The sequence below is a fragment of the Prinia subflava genome, chromosome 1 (genome assembly GCF_021018805.1).
Source record: "Prinia subflava isolate CZ2003 ecotype Zambia chromosome 1, Cam_Psub_1.2, whole genome shotgun sequence".
Classification (NCBI taxonomy): domain Eukaryota; kingdom Metazoa; phylum Chordata; class Aves; order Passeriformes; family Cisticolidae; genus Prinia; species Prinia subflava.
In genome coordinates this window covers 130,809,807-130,831,104 of record NC_086247.1, presented here as the reverse complement: position 1 = coordinate 130,831,104, position 21,298 = coordinate 130,809,807, and the positions used below count along the sequence as shown (strand labels likewise).

The following is a 21,298-nucleotide window of genomic DNA, read 5'->3' as shown; positions in this document are numbered from 1 at the left end:
GACAGCAGGATTTAATTGAGTTTGGGATTGTTAGTTTTATTGTGTATGCTGTGGAAGACAGGATCACAGAGTATCAAGTGCTGCTGTAAATCCTATATGTTTTAATAGGGTCCTTTTTAAGGCACAGCAAACTTGTCTTTTTTTTCTCTGAAAAGTGATAAGGTTTATCTGGGTGTGGTGTAGGTAGAGGAATTTAAAATAGTAATTAAACAATTCATCATATATAAGGGGATGAATATAGGGCTTATTGTTCTGAATCATCCTCCTTGGGGAAAAAAATAATTATGGTCCAGTGAAACTGATCTTGATTCTTATTTTTGGAAGGTTACTATCTCCATAAGATTAAAAAATATCACAGTACCAGGTCCATGTGAGATTTGAATCTGTTTTTATTTTGTTGTGATGGTCATTTAATACTAAACATTCCTTCTGAAACATTTCAGCAAAGCAGAATGCAGTGTATCTGGGAAATACCCTAGGATTTTGATCACACGGATTCAACAGATTTGTGGGAAGCAGAACCACTATTTTAAATGTGCTTCATGTTCAATATCCCTGTCTACAAATGAGTGGAAATTGTTCTATACATTTTTTTTTAAATCAAGATGATTTTGTTTAGAGTCACTTAGCAGTCTTGAAAATGTTGCCCTGTCTCCAGTAACTGCTGAAGTGACTTGCTGTAGATCCAGTGCATAGGAATCCATGGAAAGTCCTCTAAGTCTGGCTCGTGGTGTCAGAGTTGATCTGCTGTTGAAATGGTCCCTTTTGTTCCAGATTGCAATTTGAAACAGCAGACGATCAAGACTTCATTGCAGTACAAAATGCTATTGAAGAAGTTATTTCAGAACTGAAAATACTGCCTGGATTGTCCAGTCTGGAAGAGGTGAGAGTCAATGCTGTAACTTTGATGGGAGAGTTTGGATGAAGAGCTATGACCAGAAACTCCAAGGAGTTTGTAAGCCTGTACTTATTCCGGTCTTTACTTTATAGAGCAAAATTGCAGTGAGTGTTCTGACTGGAGTTTGTAAAGTGTAAAAACCTCTTTCCTTTAATTTTGTTTTTCAATTTTAATACTTTAATAGTGGTTTTTCAACTTCTAAATCAAAACTTTTCTAATTTCCTTTTGAATTTCTGCGTCTTGTGACTTTTTCTTTAAGAAAAGCTATTTTCCTTTCAGCAGTAATCCTGTAACTAAGGAAACTTTTGTCAGTGCTTCCTGATATTAAAATTAACATTTAGGATTTGCTGTGTTGTGTTGACACAACACATTTACTTAAACTGCCCTGTATTTACCAAAGGAAAAGCCACTGAAGATTGAGTAGTGTGCACCTGTGTGAAAAAATGCAGTGAGTTAATCTGTTGCAAAGAATTCGGTGGTATTTGATTTTTAAGTAAGCTTGATTTAGTCCTTACCTATATTTTAAGCAAGGGTTTTAAATGTAACTTGAAAAAAGCTTTGATGGTTTTCTTTTCCTCTAAGTTGGGTAAACATAAACATAGTAGAAAACTTTGCAAATTGTTATAGCTGGTACAGTTGAGCCTGTATGAAAATACTCTGTTGTAATGTACAGGGTAAGTATAGACAAGAAAGTCACAATAATCTGTAGTTTACATGTACACTGCAGTTTTTTTATATACAAATTTATACAAAGCTATTGTCATTATCTGTGAAAGATTTTCACTGTAAGCCAGTTATTTTGAAATTGGCACCTTGGATCTAATAGAAGTTGAGTTTGGTTTTCTTTCTTCCTGGTAGCTGAAGCTGGTGTTGCCGCCGGGGACTCCGTCCAGCTCACTGACTGAGAGGCTGCTGAGGCAAAATGCTGAGCTGACAGGCTTTGTCAGCAGACTGAGTGAAGAGAAGAATAATTTGAGGAATGCTGTTATGAAACTGGAGGAAGAGCTGAGAAGATACCAGCACAGACAACCTTCTGCAGACTATGTATGTCCTTGGTGGCGCTGATCTAATGAGTTATGTATAGAGACATAAAAGCATAATTTCTTGTCCTGGTCACTCAGTTGAGAGTGATCGAGCTATCTGTCTTTCTTGGCTTCCCTCTACAAAGTAAGTGGATGTGGGTTATTCTTGTTCAGTGGTCAGTATATCTCAACTCACCCTTTAAAGTGTAAAACTTCATGATTTTACCCAGCTGCTTTTTGTTAGCTATTCTTTTCTTTTAAATGCTTTGTGCCTTAATCTCATCACCATGATAAGCAGATCCAGATAGATAGAGATGGCCTTCAAGATCATAAAGCTAATATGATCCAGTTGAGGGGACTTTTTTTTTTGGAGAAACTGTATTTTTCTGGGACATTGATTTGGCTCCTAAAATCACTGTTTTTGAGGTGTTAGTGTGCAAAGATGGCCTCAGATCCAACACTGAATAGTTTTTCTCATGAATTTTATAAGCTCTCCACCAGACAAATGACTAGAATGACATGGTGTAAGCTTTTCCAAATTATGTCATTCAAATTAGTTTCCTTTGTCTTCAGTCTTCTAGGCACTCATCGGATGGTGGAGTTAATATTGACACTCTTGTTGCTTCTGAGAAGGAAATTTGGAACAAAGAAAGGCTGTCGCTGCAAAAATCCTTGAAACAAGCTGATGCAGAGCTCTCCAAGCTGAGAGCAGAGCTCAGGAGTGAGGCTTTCCTCAGAGAACTGGGATCAGATACTGAAAATGCTGTTTTAAGGGTAAGAAGGTTTTTTTACCCCCACATACTAACTACAGATGCTTTTAAAATTTTGATTTGGGCTTATTTTTCATTGTGTTCACTCTGCTTTATTCTGCGTAAAAAGAGATTTTAAATTTTTAAATGTTTTAAATTTTTTGTTCTCAGGTACCCGACTATTATTTTTTCTCTCCAAGAATGACATGTAAACACCTATGCTGTCCTTTTGTGTGTGCTCTGTTTCTTGCTGTTTAGGTGATCCTCAGTATATGACGTTGCATTCATCAAGAGTGAGCAGAAGCACAGTGTTCTCCATGGTACTGAGAAATGAATAGTCACATAAATGCTGTTGAAGTAACAATGTCAAAAGTCCTGGAACTGTTGTGATTCCTGGAGCTTATGGGGCTTTTTGTCTTTTTCTTTTGTTGCAGAGAATTTATGGCAAATACCTGCGAGCAGAGAGCTTTCGGAAAGCTCTCATATATCAGAAAAAATACTTGCTGCTGTTACTAGGAGGATTCCAGGAGTGTGAAGAAGCCACGCTGGCCCTCATAGCACGCATGGGGGGACAGCCTTCCTACACAGACCTTGAAATCATCACACATCATTCAAAGGGTTTCACACGATTCCGCTCTGCAGTCAGAGTGTCCATTGCAATTTCGAGGTAAACTGGAGGAAGTTACGTTTCACACAGATGTGATTGTGCTTTGCTCAATATATACTTTTCTAGCTCTCCAGTGAAATCTAGAAACTGTCATATTCCATCCTGTTTAAATGGTGTATTTTTGGTAGTCATGAATATAGTAGATACTTGTAGGGTGACAAGGTGAGCAGAGTGTAGGTAAATTCTCTAATAGGAATAAGCAGTCTGATTGTAGTTAAAAAGGGCTCAGAATCTGATAATCACAGAGGGAGTGTAGTGGGTAAAGTCATATTAAAAACATTATGAACAATTCTAAATATTGCACTTATTAACAAAGGTTTTTTTCTGCAACCTAATTTCCTTTAAAGATTAAAATCTTACATGTAAGTATAATACAGATTTAGGAATTAATTTTCTTCATCTAGGTAGTCCTTTGAATTTCACAAGACTAAGGATAAGCTGTAATTGGTGAGGAAGAAAAAGTAAAGTTTATTACTGCATAGTATTGCCAAGTTGCTAACAAGCCTTCTTCACGAAGGTTTGAATCCCCAAGAACTTCTGCTTGCTATTGTTCTGAGCCTTGTGTGTCATACAAATTCAAGGCAGTATTCATGTACCTGTTGTGAGAATTCTGCTCCAAGTGCTCTGCAGTTGCAGTTTTGGGGCTGCAACAGAGCAAAAAAGTATATTTAGTATGATTTTAAAATACTGCTGTGCTGCAGCTTAGATGCTTGAGCCATTTACTGTCCACTTGGACCTATACAGCACCTCTGGAATTGCACAGGTGAAACTGAAAGCAGGTTTGGACAAAGGATGGTCTCTCTTAGGGATATGCAAAAGGATGTTTTGTATTTGATACTCAGGTTTTAGATGCCTATCTGTTAATTTTGCTTGCTGGTCAAGAATTTCTAGAATACAAAAAGCAGATTACTTTTATCAGACTATTTCATTTATCCTGAAGCTGTTTGTTTTTTTGTTTTTTAATTTGAAATGCAGAATGAAGTTCCTGGTTCGTCGATGGCACAGAGTTACAGGTTCTGGTATTCTGACTATCAATAGAGATGTCTTTAGCCAGAACACAGGTAAGTCATAGTCCAGTAATGACTGAAAATAGAGTATTTGCAAGTCACACTATTGCTTAATGGAGATGGGTTTTAATTTGTATTATACTCATGTGGAATGAATATGGGCTGTTCCCTCTTTCTTTTGCTGTAATTGTTTGGATTAATCTCAGTTTTCGTGCTCAGCACAGACACTAACCTATTTGTTTTCTCTTCAGTTTTGTTTTGCTCCATCATGTGTGGGATTTAAAAAAATATGGAAGGTTTTCATAGGGAAACCTTCCATATTTGATGAAAGCAGCTTTAGCTGCATCATTGGAGTTTTGTAGATCTGCACTGCAGGCTTTTTCTTAGAACAAAAGCTTGTCATTCTTTTGTTACAGGGTTAAGTCGGGGAAATATCAGATTTCTGTTTGCTTTTTTGTAGGAGTCTAAGGAGAAGCTTCATTATTATTTACTGGCTATTTAGGTCTGCACTAAAACCTTTGCTCAGTCTGTGAGAGTTTTCTCACTGACGTCAGTGAGGCCAGGATTTCATCTCTGCTTTTCACTGAGGGAGTCTGAAAGTGGTCTACACTTGTTAAATGCCATTTTTGTGATATGCAAACAGAAAACTCACGTCTGAGATTCCCAGTAAAGTGCAAAAGCTCTTACTGTTTTTAGTTTTCAAGACACTGCTTTTTGTATTTCTAATGTTCTGTGTGTTTTGTATTTCTAGGTAATGAATTACGGCCTGATTCATTCTCTGGTGGCATGGATCTTTATGGAGAGCAGAGGCATTCCTATAGATCCAGGTCAGGCATGGAGTCTCCTAGATCACCTATAAACTTTCAACATAAGTACGTTTGTGGGTTATATTATTCTCTTTCAGGCACTGTTGAAATAACTGAAAGCCTCAGTGTTTACTGCTAAGGTTTGTAACCTTTGATGCTGTAAGATTCAACTTTTTTGTAAGAATATATAAAAAGTTATGTCTCAGGCATTCAGTGTGTGATTACTCATCACATGGTTGAGGCCAAAGCTTGCACACCCCTGCCAATGAAACCGGGTATTTTTCATCAAGGGCAACACTTTTATGAGTGCCATCATACTTTGATGAGTTTATCTGAAGTTGTGAGTTCAGATCTTCACTGAATATCAAATTCTAGCCATATTTTGGGTTTCATTTTCATGTAAACCACCTGAGTATTTGTATTGTCTTAGTTTATCATGACCGTAACAGTTTACATGGTAAAAACCTTTAATCTGTTTTAGCCACTATTGAGTTTTACTTAGAGAGAGTAATGACAAGAGGCAGAATCCTGTAAAGATGGTGGGGTCCTTGTTGACACAAGCTTCTGAAGAGAAGACCAAACTTCAATCTACCGTGGATTCTGCTGTAGTCTCACTAGGAATTTGCTGCTCAGTCTTTGTCTCAAAAAAATCCAGCAACAAATCCTGTGCAGTAGAAAGAAAAGGCAAGGGGAAAGAGTGGTTTCTCTGGCTTGCACAGCAAGTGGCAGGGCTGCTAAATGGGTTTGATGTGCTGGATAAGCTAAGGGCCACACAGGCCATAGGGTATCCCTGCTGGCAGTATTTTGCTGTGTTGCTGATATTTTTACTCGAGATTTCCCCTAGTGAAGTGTGTGTTGTTCTGCCCTAGGCTGCAGGGGATGCACGCTGATTTGAACCCAGTCTCCTTCACATGTCCCCAGCTGCAGAACTACGACCCCGAGCGGGCCCTGACAGATTACATCAACCGGCTGGAGGCGCTGCAGAAGCGGCTCGGCAGCGTGCAGTCAGGTAGGGCTCACCTCCCCAGCTCCTCTGGGCAGCACAGCCCACTGCCACCTGGGTGCTGGCTCTCTGAGATACATAACAGCTTCCATTTTATCCACTTTCAGCCTTAACAAGAGGCATTTCTGAGCTGCAGCAAAAAGCTCACTTAAAAGATTGTAAAAGTCTTTGAAAAGACATGCAAGCATGCTCTCAGTATAGATTTTGAGATTGTTGGTAACACTTTACTTCCCTGATCTCTAACAAATGCGCAGCAAGGGTTTAGTTGGCATCTTGCAAAGAGTATAAGTTATGTAGAGAAGAATGTACCCAGAAGATTGGGACATGGAAGAGGAATTTTTTCTTCTACCACTTCGATTACAGAAGTTACAGTTAATTTGTCCCATAGACGATGACAATTTTTTGTGCTGAAAGACAAATACATCAAAAAAATTGCCAGAACAATAGGATGAAATTTATGAGTTTTGAAGTTACTGTGTTTGTCTTCCCCATCATTTGGGAAAGTTTTGTCCTTAAAAGATTTGACCTTTGAAAGTCCCTATTCTGTGATTTCCCATATCTTTCACACTCATTCAGCTGAATGTACATACTTGTTCCAAGTAATCCTGATGACAGTTTTTCTCCATTCTGACAGGTTCAACTTCATACACTCAGTTGCACATGGGTATAAGAAGATAATAATACCCTCCACCATCTCCATCTCTGGCAGTGATGCTCACAGATTGCCTTCTGTAAATCTGTGCTCTTTCTGTGCTTTTGTATAATGTGTATATTGTGGGACCAATACAAACACAGCTCTATGATTGTGTACAGTTCCATCCTGGCACACCCACAGAGGCTTGGATTTATGGATGTAGGCACTCTGTGTTTATGAAAAAAAAACAACAAACAACAAAATCTGAACAAAAAAAACCCCAACAAAAACTCCCTAAAAAATCCCTCCCCCCGTTAAATTACATGTATATTTGTGGAATGCTAATTTAAATGATTAACTTATGAAGTGTGTATTTATCAAAAGGGTGCGAAGATGAAACTTGTGTATTAATTAAATTGAGCTACATTCAGCAAAGTTTACTTGCACTTTTTCTGGCAAGGCTACTGAAGTTACATTGACTCTCGTAATATTTGCTACTGGCAGTGCAGACAGAATATCACTTGTAGAGACCTATTTTTGTAATGGTAGAAGTTTTGAATTTTATGGGTATTTTGTCAAAGTACTGAAATAAACATGACTTCATGCTTCTAACTGTGTTCAAGAACCTCTCCCTTATTCACATGGAACAGGCTGCTCCTGCCCAAGTTCCTCCTACTTGTGGTGACTGCAGCTTGACTTTTTGCAGATTCCAAAGTGCTGCATTCAGAGAGGGACAGGGACAGGCCTGGCTCCTGCAGACCCTGGTCACATCTGACAGGGCTGGGAGGAAAAACCTGCGCTCCCTCACCTGCCCTGACCGATACAAACACAAGGGTTTAGAACAGTTACACTGAATTTAGACCAGGGAGGAGGAGACAAAACCCTGGTTACAGGGAACACTGCTGAAGGGGGCACAGCCCACTCCAAGAGAGTGTTACAAATTTACTGATGAAACCTTTTCAAAAAGAAGTGACAGGGTTAGCATGGAAAACTTCCACTAGAGGTTTGTTTACAAATTTAATTCAAAATTCCTGTAAGCCACAGCTCATTACCATTTATCATCAGCACTCTTGAACCAAACACCATTTAACAATCCTGCATGAGTCAGTACAAACCCAGACAACATTCAGCTATTTCACCTTTTTACACACAAACATTTACAAAATTCATTTTGTAGGTATCTTCATATTGTTACTTTACACTTTACATCAAGCTTCCAGAGATAACCATTTTCAGGTTTTTTTTGAGAATTACTTGTTGCTTTCTGAACATTAGCATTTTACAACTACTTCAAGTTAGACAGTTAAATGGCTCATTTTTGAAATAACTTACCTGTGAACCTGCCTACCACACTTAGCTGTACAGTAACATTTTCTTAAACCAGCCAAGACCATCACTTGCTTGGAACAGAATCATAAATGCCAAAGGAAGGGCACCACCAAGTACAGTCCCCTGTGGTTCCCAGATGGGTTTGCTGAAAAAGGGTACAGAGGGAAGGTAGGCAGCCTTGCCCCTTGGTTATCTGGGGAAAGCAATCTTCAATTATTTTCAAAAGGAAAGAGTTCCACTTGTAGAAATTACTTTTTTCTTCATTAAAGATCTGGCATGCACCTTAAAAGTGTTACATCAATAGAAAAGACACCTTTGCTTTAAAAATGCAATGAGAAAATTGTGGAGAAAGCACTTATACACAGCAGCAGTAAATAGTGTGGGCGAACAAAATAGATGCAAAACTTTTGTATTTGGTAGACTGTTGCTCTCCTAACAGTAGATGCATCAGCTTCCATCTGCCACTTATTCTGTCACAATTTTATTCAAAAGTCTGTTAGTTCACACAATTTAAAATGTAAGGTTTTAGTGCCAGAGTTTAGAGTGACCTTCTCTTGTATCTGATAACAGGGTTGTTAGGTGTGTGTATCATTGTTGTATAATTTATAGTTGGAAAATAGTCATTGATGAGATCAAATTCATACAGACGAAGCAAAGTCGACCAAATGGTCTTAATTTGAACATAAGCGAAGTTTTCTCCAATGCAGCGATGACGGCCTAGAAGGAAAGCCATGAAATACAGTTACAATATTGTATTGGATCCTCTTTGACAATCAGCTAACTTCAGAAGTTTTATGCAGACAGTAATTGCCCCTTTCTCAACAATCACATACCCCATTCTATCTATAATTCCATCCAAGTCTTATTTTTCCAAATTGTCACTGCATAAAACAGACAAGAAATGGAATAAGATTGTGCTGTTCTGTCCCCACTAGAAAGCATTAATCTGTGTATCAGGAAAGAAGCATTTGCCACACTGAGAAATGAGATCAGCTCTAACTCCATCACGGCAATATTTGCAAACTGTTCTGGAAGTGGAGACACTGCAGACTTTTGCTCTGCCTTCAACTGAACTCGTATTACCAGGTTTGTCCTTGACTTGAAAAGATGTGAGTCAAGCATCACTCATGCTAACCCAAAGGTGTTTTGATAACTGCTGTGAGAGATATACACAGCTATGACTAATGCAGAACTATTCACTTAATTCTTTTAACAGCACTTTCACAGTAAGAAAACTTTCAGGCAGAAACAGAAAAAAACTATCCTCAGAAGCTGCAGTGTGGAGAGGAGCTGTAGGAGATGGCGGGTGTGAACCACCTCAGCACAGCCTCACACAAGGTGCTGCCTTCTCTTACTCACCAGCACCAAATGGGATGTATGCAAACTTCTCTCCAGCTGCGGGGTTATCTTGGAGGTATCTGTCAGGCTTGAAGTCCAGAGCCTCATTCCAGGAGTCTCTGAGTCTGTGGTTAACAGTGGGAGATACACACACTTGATGGCCAGGAGGAATATTGTATCCAGCAACAGTCTGCAAGAGAAGAGACAAGACTCCATACATGACAGAATGTCTCCATTTTTCTTTTTAAAGTGTTACCTGAAGTGTTACAAATTTCAAGAGATTTTGGCCAAGTGCAGAATCTAATTTAATTTAAAATTACTGCAACCTAACACTTCCTCTCTTACTTGTACAGGACATATTGCTCAAGTAGTTGCAGGAACCTTCCAGCTGGTTAAGGCTGGCAGTTCTACAGGAGGTTTAAAAAAAAAAAAAAAAAAGAATGAACCTAAAAGTTATTGAAAGCCTTTGACACTGAAGGGACATAGTTAATAAAATATTTGAATTTTTTGATATGGTAGCATATTTGTACAAGCAGTAAGTTTTCTTTCAGATTTACCTAGCTTGTATTAAATGCATGCCAAATTTTTCTATGACAGCAATTAAAAATATCTGGCAAATAAAAAAATGGTGGCACCAAACAAAGCTCAAATAAGACTGGTAGCTACAGGAAAGGGTCAGTTCTGCTGAAGAAAACTGCACATGGCTGTTCCTAGGTCCCAGAGCTGCTCTTCTCCAGGTGGAACAATCCCTGTTCCCTCAGCCTCTCACCACCAGTGCTGCAGCCCCCCTCTCATCCAGGTGGCCCTCTGCTTGTTTCACTTAATCTTGCTTGCTGGGGTCTGCAGGGGTCTGAAACTGGACACAATTCCACATAAAATTAAACATTTCAAGTTGAAGGTATTGATTGCTTTCCTAGCTCAATATTGGCCATGCTACCACTGACAGAACCCCAGACTGCCATCAGCTTTCCTCCCTGCCAGCGAACACGGCTCACTTGTGTTTCATTCTGCCAGCCAAGATACCTGACCTGGCCTGTGCTGCTGCAGTGAAATTAGCTCCAAAAAGTGTCCTCACCTGGGGAGTTCTGGCCATTCTCATCATGGTCATGATAGGAGGCCTAAGCCTTAAAGTTTCTTTTAGACACCGATCCAGCAAACTGAGATCCTTGAGCTGAAAATACAGAGAAAAAGATGTATCAAATATAGCCAAGTTCATTCAACACAAACAAAATGCTATTTTATACCATTTAAAAACAAATTTTAAAAAATCAAGGAGTAAGCAGCTTATTTTTACATGTACTTTATTAGCTACAATGGTTATTTCTTTTCCATTTGATTCAATTAAGATGGAAAAAATCACTGACCAACTAGTGTCTAAGTGATCTGTCTTTTAAAGTATTTTTTGTTGCCCAATTAAAGAACAAGATCATATTGCATTGCTTTCCTCAATGGAAATACAAGGATCTTCCTCTGCTACAGATCTATCATTTATTAAATAAACATAGGAACTGCAATTTCCTAATGAACACTGATTAGAAAAACAGTATCAAGCTGAAAATTTACTTGGACAGGAAGAGAAATGTACTGGCAAACAGTGTTATCACAGAATGACCGTGCCAGTTATTATTTTAACACAAAAGCATGTGACTGTAGTTCACGTTTGATGACCTTTTAATTTTTTTTTTTAAATAAGCATCTATAAGTATAAAAATGCCCCTCAGGACTAACATAACGTACAAACCTGGTCATAAGTTAAGGGTGGCAAGTCGTCCCCGCACACCGCTTTCTGTTCTGCGTAGCACTGTTCCTGCACGGCCTTGTCCCTGGCGAGGAAGAAGCCGAGCCAGGCGCTGGTGGTGGAGGAGGTGTGCTGCCCTGCCAGCAGCAGCCCGATCAGCATCCCCGCAATCTCATCGTCCGTCAGCGCGCGGCCGTCCCTGCGCCCGGGGAACCAAGCTGCAGCTTCACTTGGTCACGGCTCACTTTTAGCATTGCTATTTACACAGCAGCATTTACAATTTCCTCTCATGTACTCCTTACTCCTGCTACTCTTTTATTGCCTACCCTAAACAATGGGGCAAAAGATCTAAGGGTAGGGAGAAAGGAGAACAGAGCGAGAGAGGCTCTTTAGGAGCCTTAAAGGAGATCATTCCTCAATGGCCAGCAAAGCAAAAGGAAGCAACCTCAGCCACCTCATGACCACCAATAAAAATCTCAGAAATCTGAATAACCATTGACAAGTGAAGTTTTAAACCTGTTTTTAAGAATACAACTAGGACAAATTGCCTGCAATAAAACCACTTCAGAACATGAGGGAGTTTTTCTTGGGTTTTGGTAGACAGTTCTAACTAAAGAGCTCAAAGCTAAAGTAAATCTTCAAACAAGTGTTTAAAGTCTTGACTTACTTGTATGAAGCATCAAGTAGAGTTTGGAGCATGTCATCCTCCTTTTCCTCAGACTTCCGACGTTTCTGGATGACCTTGTAGAAAATCTTCTTTATTTCTCTGTGTGCTCGATCTCGTCGTCTGCAATTCAAAACATTTCCATTAGCAACTTTATACAACATAACACAAAAGGCTTATGAGGACTTATTGGGATGTCTAGAATAGCTTACAAAGAAGTGGTGGGGATGAGGGGCAATCCAAATGACAGTGATGTTTAGATAAAATGCTTAAGTTGGTTCCTCTGTTAGTGCTGGTACCTGAAACTCGGCAGAGGCAGCCAGCCTGGCAGCAGCCAGGCAGCGTGAGTGAAGCCCCCGTCCAGGTCGGCGTACAGCTGAGCCACCTTCTCATTCAGCAAACCCCGGATCTCCTTCCCGTGCAAGCAGTGACTGGCCGTCAAAATGATCAGTTCTGAAAGGGCTTCAAACAGATCTGAGGAAAGATTGGAAAAACATTACTGAAATGTGTCTTAGCAGATGTCTCTTGGAACAACTTTTTAATTACATCACTGATACCTTTTTTCTAAGGTATTTCTTTCTAGAAATTTTTCTAGCAGAGTTAGTAATTCTTCCAAAGCAAGCCATGCATCACAAGCTTGATCCTTAATAAATATAAGTGAAGTCATACAAAGATTTAACCCTGAAATCCAAATCCATGGGAAGCCAGTTCATTTTGCTGTCCACTGAATTATTTTTATATAGTAGTACTTAGATACTTAAACATCAATTTATATATTACCATATTATTAACTACACTTCCATATAAATCATATACATTCAAAATAATTCAATATATTAAAATCTGACATATAATTCTTATGCATTCGAATATAAGTATGTATGTTGAAATAATATTTGACACTGTTATGCAACTGTGAGCCTGCAATAATGATGATGGGGAAAAGAACAACTTCCCTTTGGTCACTAATGTAAACATATCAGCTTTGAAGATGCAGATTTTCACAATAGAAACTCCCAGAGCCAAGATCTCCAGCACAGGCTCTCTAGGAAGTCAGAGCAGCAACTTTTCCCAGGGACTAGGAAGTGGTTACACTGAGCTGACTGATACCATCCAAAATGAGCACAACAGGTGCACTATGAGCTGACCAGGAAAACAAAACTAAGATAGTCCTTCATTCCTTTCAGTGATTTTCTGAGCATTATTCTCCAATAGCCTTACATTTGATTTTTAAAAATCTGTATTTTCTTTCTTTCTTTCTTCTGATGTTTAGTGCACTTTTACCTATGTAATTTTTATATTTTTATATTGCAGTACATCTTTTACAAATATATACTGCATTGGCCTAAGTGCTTCCCAGAAAACTGGAGGAAAAATACATTTCGTCCTGCTTACTTTTCTCTCCATGTTCTCCCCATGCTTTGAAATACTCCTTTGTTTCTTCTTCAATCACAGATACATGCTGTCTAAACTGGGCAATGTTTAGCCCAGTTTTGAGCATCTTCTTCTGTTCCAAAAATATCTGAAAGAACCAAGACAGAAAAAGCAATCAGTACAAGGATCATTATATTAATGTGATTAAAACCTATTGGAACTTGTACTATAAGAACATCCAGAAGTAAATAGGGATTATGATTAGGACTGCAGGGTACAGCAGATACTCAGTTTCATCGAATAGGTAATGTTCTGTTTTTCACCACCTTTGACTTTCAAGCAATAGTTCAGAAACATTCAAGTAAAAGAATGGCTCAAAGGAGCTGCAGTTCTCTCTTCTGCAGTACCAAACAAACAAACAAAAAAATAGCATCTTCATTAAGCTTTATCCCTGAAGATACAAGATGCATGCCAAGTTGAACTGTGGAATGCCCTTCAGATAGATAATCACAAACAAAACCAGCCCCATCTTTGCAAAGTCTGGATTTAGCCTGTGTCCCCTGTTATGTGGCCTCCTCACTTTCTTTCCCTCTCCTGTGTTCTCTCAGGCAGAAGGACCCTGGACTAGAGATGACCCTTTCTTTTACAAAGCCCTCTGATCTCTGCCCAGGAAGTCAGACACAGAAGCAGGAGGCAAACTGCTTTCTAGGAACATAATGTGTTTCACTCCCTTCTCACCTCTTCCTCTTTTTCTGTGGATAGATTCATAGCTAACAAACATACTGGTGAAAAGCTCTTCATTAGTAGAGACCCATCCAATGCATTTACAGGATACTGACTCAGAAAATTATTAATTTGATTTTTAAGCCCTAACTATGAATGAGGCATTTGCCCTACAGCTCTCCACTGTACCATTAGTAATATACCAAAAGCTGTCTTCCCACCAAGAGCTCTACATGTACGATACAGAACAAAAAGCATTAAAAGAAAAGCTACTTCCTAGAAGCTTCTGTTTTGAGAATGCAGTGAGGACCCCACTCAGAGGGCACGCATGCCACAGAGCAGAGAGACAAGCACATTTTCCCTTGCTGCATGCTAGCCAGCTTGATGGAGACGGGAATGGCACACGGGAGTGAACACATCCTCTGCAATTTCAGCTCCTCTCAACAAGAAGTGTCTGCAAGAGGCTTGGAGGGAGGAGAGAGTGTGAATATGAGTTGATATATTGACTATGGCTATTAACAATTACCAGAATCGCTGATAAATATGCAAATTACTCATTTTGAAGAACAAAGGGTGGTTCTTCCAAACATATGACTGAAAGTCACAAAATAAATAGATACTTAGCAGCTTAAGCAGAGAAAAGGGGGTCTCAAAAGAAACCTCAGTATGACCCATCAGTTGTAGAATGCCAATGAAATTTTCCATGGCTCTCTAAATGCCTTCCCATTAGATGTCTGAAATGAAATCATGGTGGTGACACTATGCAAAAAACCCAGCTTACCTCTAGCAGAATGCATTCTGGCCACAACTGGCTGTGCTACCTCTCTAGCTTCATAGAGGGAAACTAGAGATAATCAGTGTATGTTAATAGCAAACACCCTGCATCTCCACGTTGTGGAAAAAGAGTAACTTTTGTGGAAAAAAAGGAATTTTTGAGGAACCTGAATCTGCAGAGATCATAAGAAATAAGTCCTTCTGGTAGCAGAGGCATGAATTAAGTAGACATATCGACAGACACCCAAGGCTTACTGAATAATATGATTCATCTCTTGACTAAAGCAGAACTCAAGTGCACCCTAGGGAAAAAGAAAACCTAGGGTAACTCTAGAAAAATACCTCATTTCAGAAGAAAAACAACAAAAAAAGCTGTATATGGTGGGCCAATGAAGTAGGCCTTAATCATCCCTATGTGGCTGAAGTACATGGCGTTAAGAAATGTCCATTTCCAAGGAACTTACAGAAAATTATATAAAACTGATGGATGAGATTAGATCACATCAAAGAACTAGCTCTTGCATGAAGATAGACATTCAAATCCATCCACAAACTGAAGAGCATGAAAGCAGATGTCAAACCATCTGTAACCAGAGAGCAAACCTTCCAGAATTTAGGACAAACCACGACCTTTAAGTTTCAAGCAGACATCCCGTGACAGTTCGAATCCACCAAACAAGCACAATACAGTGAAAATCTGGCCATCTTAGCAGTCTGATTCACAGACACTCTTCTGAAATGAGTATATACCAGAGAAGAACATGAGATGTATTGCAGAGAATCATGCATCCTCCGTGCTCCAGCAGCGAAGTGATTCACAGCTCCATCCCTGACTTTCTGAGGAAGACCTCTGACTTCCCGAATTGGTAGAAACAAGTCTGTTAGAATGGCCCACTCACAGAAGAGATCTCCTAGGACACAAGAAATGATCTCCTGCTTGTTATCCAGGCTGCAGTCGTGCTGGTTCTCATAGGGATAAGGAACTATGCAAACCATCAAGTGATGGTGCAAACCATCAAAGAACCTACCACTCAACCAACCAATCCTCCCCCTAGACTGCTATCCGCAATTTAGTACTTCCTGACAAAGGAGGAGACAACCAAAATCTCCTTTACCTACTTAGGAAGTAGCAAGTTGTAGGTAGTAGCTGTGTATGAGATTTCCAGAAGAACAGGGTAAGAACAACATGCCTACTGTGGATCATGGCAAAATGCCAGCATGGAGGCAAAGAGAGTAGTGATTACTGCCTCTAAGCCACATCATTAATAGGGCAACAATCACAGCACATAGGCAGGGATGAGTGAAGAGGCATGCTAAGGAGGAAAAGAAACTGATGGTCACAGAAACTAGTCAAATGACTGGCATTTATATAAACAAAGTAAGGCTAAAACTGAAAACCCAAACATTAAGTATATCACAGTGCTGTTTCTTCCACCCAAAGACTCTGCTATACCACATGCACTGAACACAGTGCAGCAACTGTGGCCACAGAAAAGTTGGCTTCTGCAGTTTGAGAGTCTGACTCGACAGGCCACCCTCACAAACAAGAAAGCAGCCAATGCTTAGCTCAGGTACAAAGCCACATGACACAGCCCCTGTGCTCCCATGTATTCTGCATACATACACAGAATGATCTCTGTCTGAGCAAAACAAACCTTGTGGTTCAAACTGTTAAATTATTACTCCCATGTCTAGATTTGGCATGGCAGAAATATAAAGTTACCACTCTTAGGGTTTTCTCAGAGGAAAGACCTGAAGTTGCTTGGACAAAAAAAGTGAGCTGCAGTCAGAGGCATGCTGCAAGGGAAGAAGAAAGTGATGCAATAGTTTTTCCTCTATGGTGAGATTAGATGGTTTCAAGAACAAAAGATAACATCCAGAGTGACAAATGGCCAGGTGCTAAAGAAAGCAACCTGAACATGCTCAGTCTTGATTATCCAGATGAGACGATTCACCTACTGCAATACGCCACAGTGTGAACACAATCCCGTCACACAGAGCCAAGAGCTCAGGGCTGCCTACTCAGCACTCAAACTGCACTGCTCTTCTGCTCGTCTGCTATTTAAATACCAACCGCATTAGGGACGTCATAGGCGACTCCCCTGCCAAAGACCGGCGTGGTTAGCCGCGAGTACACGTCCTCTGCGTTCAGATCTTCGTTTTTGCTATTGAAGAGCAGAGCAGCAGCATCACTGCCCAGGAGGTATGTGAACGTCTTGCCAACCATTGTGAAACTGAACACAGGTCCATACTAAGAGAGAGAATAAACAAAAAAACAATTCCTTTGAAATAAGAACAACAATCATTAAATCCCCATCTCTCTGTACGGTCTTTCATAAATTACTTTTTCTCCTAAAAAGTATTCAGACATTTATTAGAGAAAAATATATTTTAAACCACATTTAAATTCATTCACAATGTACATACTAGTGATATCTAATGTTATAAGGAACACATGTGAATGTACACATTTTAAAACCATTTATTTTAGAAAACATCAATAAAAGATCAGTCACACTAAAAAAAACTAGCAGAGAGATTGCAGCACATATTGACCCCAGTAATCTACAAACACTGTCTTGAAAAATTCTGGATTTGAAATTATGCATAGATAATTAGGGGCAAATAAGATTTTGAAGTTTAAAAGTCATCGCCACCAGACCTTCATGCACCAAATTTGGCTTTCTCTAAGCTAACCAAGCTAAGATTTAAGCTTATAACTCTAGATGGTATTAGACAATGTAAAACCGCTTGATAAATGTAACTTAATTGGAATTAAGGCTCTACTGATTTAGTTAATTTCTTCTAGGCTATTACAGTATAAAAACTACTGAGGTTTTATACACCAGCTCTTTTAACGTCAGAGAGGCCTTAAAATTCATCAAGTTGTCCACAGAGGTGGTCAGCTACATTCCAACCTGGTCATAGATTGGTAAAAAATGTGATTAAAAGTTACCAATTACAGCAAGAAATAACTGAAAATGACTTTTTAATTAACTTGTGATTCAGCTATGAGTATTACCCAAATGTATCAGCATATATGGCATGTGAATCACAAGAGCTCATAAAACACTACTGCTACATGAAGAGATCTGAAGATCACAGAGCCTACAGTGCACAACTCCATTCCATATTCGAAGTGGTAAATGAGAATGAACTGATGTTAAACAGGCCCCAGACAGAGAACTTAACAGATACACAAAGTATTTTCATATATGCTCAGCCAGTCATGTGGGAGAACATACCTTGTCATAAGCATTTTCCAAAAATTCAATGGGACTTTTTCCAAATGCAATTGCATGACCAAGAAAAGGGATGCCTGATGAAATAAAAGGTGGGTAGTTCTGTAGAAGAAAGAGAAAAAGAATTACTGAATTTTCTTCAGAGATTATAACAGAATCATGAACTAACAGAATATCCTGAGCTGGAAGGGACCCACAAGGATCAAAGTGCAGCTGCTGGCCCTGCACAGGACCACCCCAAGGGTGACAGCATGTGCATCACAGAGTTGTTCAAATGCTTCTTGAACTCTGCCAGGCTCTGTGCTCTGCCATGTGCCAGTGCCCAAAAGACATAAAATCATGTCCATTTACATAAAAACTAACCACAGAGGAAGTTTTAAATGTTTAAACTCTTTCGTGAAAAGGCCAGCTTTAAAAAAGAATTCAGTTGTTCAGACAGAACTACATTTAAAAGCAGTAAGGGTTCAAATAAAGTGAATATTATTAAGATTCTTCCTATGCTGCCTCTGAATGTGAAGCACAGAGATACCGCGACTGAAAAGAAGGCAGTCAGAAACGAAACAGGGCTGGAGGATTCGTTAAACAGCCCCTCAAAAGCAACTTCAGGTTAGCACTGTGTCGTACAAGAGCGAGCACCTTCTGTTAAGCCCCATGGATGAAGCAGCACCGGGAACGCCCTGGGGCTCCGCAAGCCCTGTTCGCCTCTGCCTCCCACGGCAGGAAGCAGCCCGGTGAGGGCGAAGCGGCCGGCCGCCCCAGAGCCGCCCCCGGGGAGGCTGCTGGAAACGCCGCTGCCGCCGGAGCCCGCGCCCGGCCTTCAGCCGCTTCCCCCGCGCTCCGAGGGCTGCCCCGAGCCCGCTGCCTGCTCCCGGCCTTCAGCCGCTTCCCCCGCGCTCCGAGGGCTGCCCCGAGCCCGCTGCCTGCTCCCGGCCTTCAGCCGCTTCCCCCGCGCTCCGAGGGCTGCCCCGAGCCCGCTGCCTGCTCCCGGCCTTCAGCGCCGCTTCCCCCGCGCTCCGAGGGCTGCCCCGAGCCCGCTCCCCGGGCCCGGCCCTGCAGCGACACCGCTCGGCTCCCCCGGCCCGCGGGCACCGGCCCTGCCCCGCCGCCCGCAGCGCTCACCTTCTGGTCGGAGCCGAGGTGTCGCCGGTAGCCCAGCTGGAACAGGTAGCCGAGGCTGAGCGCGAAGGCGGAGGCGGCCAGCAGCAGGGAGAGGGGGTTGCCGACGGCCACCCGCTCCAGCAGGGACCCGCCGACCTCCATGAGGTTGAGCATCTTCTCGGCGCCCGCCGCCATCCGCCGCGGCTCCGCAGGGCAGGGCAGGGCGGCGCGGCGCGGGTGGGCCGGGCTGATCCGAGCCCGTGTGGCGGCTCCCGGCGCTGGGCTGATCTCTGCCCATGTGACGATTGCGGCCGCCGGAGCCAACCCGCGGCCGCGCTGCGCGGGCTGACGGCATCGGCCGGGCTGCGGCCCGCGCCATTGGGCGGGCGGCGGGCGGGGCCCGGCCCGGCACGGCCCTCCGGGCTCGGCACGGCCCTCAGGGCCCGGCCCCGGAGGCGGCGCTCGGCGCTTGGGTGTTTGAAACGCTGGGGATCATCGAACACCCGCACAATTTGGGGTTCTCCGGTAAATGAGGCTTAGGACGGTGAGCCGCCACCCGGGCATCGCTGCCGGCGGCCCCGCTGGCAGCCCAGGGCGCTGATTTGTAAGGCTGCACAGCACGCGGAGAACGAGGACACCTTATTTAATTCCAGATGCTGCAAAAGTTTAATGTCAAAAAATACTGGTTTTGAAATGAGTTTGCACTAAGAGCTAAGGGTTTAAGATCAAATAGTGCACAAAGCTGCATTTGGAAACAGAGAGCTCCAAGAGATCACAGCCGAGGTCAGCTTGTTGTCCACATACCATTTTTTAATTCAGGAATATATCTTTACATGTATCTATATATTTCCAGAAAATTCTGGCTTGGATAGGTCTTTTAAAGGCAGTATTTGTTCATCCAGTGAGTCCAGTCAGCTTCTAAAGTTTAAATGTGTAAATCTGGGAATACTAGCACAAAGCCGGGTTGATCATTACATCCAATGAGCCATTTCAACAGGGTACAGTTGCAAAGATTATCTGTAATGCTTTAAAATACATTTTTGTGAAGTTCAGAAACCTAAATTCTCATAAATTCCCTGCTTCATCTGAAATAAACTATTTGTTGTCATCAGTTCTGAGTACTTTTAGTTTTGTCAGCTGGAAAAGATGCACAGGCAAAAGCATAAGCTTGTTATTGAATGAATATTCTCGTACTTTTTTTTAACGTGTAATATCCTCTGTATCAAGGTCTCACGTGCTGAGTATTACTAAATGAGTGGGGTAGCAGAGAACACTTGTGAATGCTGAGATGTGCATGGAATCAGTGTTGAGTACCTTCAAACTCTTCATGTCAGCTACGGGATCTAGTAAAGTTTTCAATTGGTTGCCTGCAAGCTCTGAAGTTTCAACACCTTTCAGTGCCAAAGGAAATTCATTAGTGCTGTAGCGATTGAGAAAGGGTTCTTTCGTATTTACAAGCCTTGACAATTCTTTTGGGGGACATGAGAGTTATCACGGGTTGTTATTGACATTCTGCTCTGTCAGTTTATGAAGTGAGGACATTTTCGGTGGAATAGTGTCAGTCTTTTTCTTCCAAGGGAGAGGATTTCCAGATTCATTACCTATATATGAATGGTTTTGTTTCATTTTTATGTAATTACTAATTATATTTAAGTTTATGTATAATAGTAATTCAGTACATTATTTTTATATCTTTACCCTATAATAATAACAAGGTAAAGCAGAGCTTTTGCAAACCATTTATGTTGTTTCTGTTGAACCTGTATTTCTTTTTTGAGTCAACAGCCCAGCTTTACACTTCATCCAGCTGTAAGCTGACAATGGTTGGGAAACCCTCTTCTCCCTGGAGCAATTGTTTCCTGTGCCAAGCAGCAGCAGCAGCAGCAGCAGGACATCACCCCAGGACCAAGGCTTCCCTCTGGAACAAGCTGCTCTCTGGGGTCAGGGGGTCATTCATTCCACTTGGTAAAATTGTGCCTGTTTTTCAGTTTTGTATTCTCAGTTACTCTTTTGCCATGCAAGGCCTGGCTGAGTGTTCTACTCAAACCTTTGCTTTTGGCAGCTGTACAGGTTCTTGCTTTTCCAGAAAGCGCTTTTTAGATGGACTATAGGTGGTGAGCTGGACATCTTATGTTTACAAAGGCACAAGGGTCAGCTTTGCCCATCTTGCAGCTCATTCATTGTTTTTTTGTTTGGTAGTGATAGGAGGGTTCTGACTAACAGTCTGTCTCA

The 21,298-nt window shown here is 41.3% G+C and overlaps 2 protein-coding genes across 7 annotated transcripts in view; one reads left to right on the top strand and one right to left on the bottom strand.

Moving 5' to 3' along the window:
* Positions 1-7,398, top strand: part of AKAP9 (A-kinase anchoring protein 9) — a 112,985-nt gene extending 105,587 nt beyond the window's left edge. For 5 of the 6 annotated variants that reach the window (XM_063412482.1, XM_063412474.1, XM_063412458.1 and 2 more), the window contains 8 exons: positions 775-883; positions 1,757-1,942; positions 2,494-2,694; positions 3,104-3,336; positions 4,312-4,397; positions 5,095-5,215; positions 6,019-6,158; positions 6,787-7,398. In XM_063412482.1, coding sequence (XP_063268552.1) covers positions 775-883; positions 1,757-1,942; positions 2,494-2,694; positions 3,104-3,336; positions 4,312-4,397; positions 5,095-5,215; positions 6,019-6,158; positions 6,787-6,830 — 1,120 coding nt within the window. In that variant the 3' untranslated portion in view covers positions 6,831-7,398. The remainder of the gene's footprint in view (positions 1-774; positions 884-1,756; positions 1,943-2,493; positions 2,695-3,103; positions 3,337-4,311; positions 4,398-5,094; positions 5,216-6,018; positions 6,159-6,786) is intronic. The other variant, XM_063412465.1, reaches the window with a different exon arrangement.
* A 392-nt stretch (positions 7,399-7,790) lies between these two features.
* LOC134558541 (lanosterol 14-alpha demethylase) lies at positions 7,791-19,363 on the bottom strand. Its single transcript, XM_063412502.1, has 10 exons — positions 19,088-19,363; positions 17,972-18,070; positions 16,801-16,977; positions 13,251-13,377; positions 12,155-12,329; positions 11,859-11,978; positions 11,195-11,390; positions 10,529-10,624; positions 9,475-9,643; positions 7,791-8,832 (listed from the first exon to the last, which is right to left on the bottom strand). Exons 1-10 carry the CDS (start codon positions 19,259-19,261, stop codon positions 8,654-8,656), a joined length of 1,512 nt encoding a protein of 503 aa, XP_063268572.1. The 5' UTR covers positions 19,262-19,363; the 3' UTR covers positions 7,791-8,653.
* Positions 19,364-21,298: the final 1,935 nt, after the last annotated feature.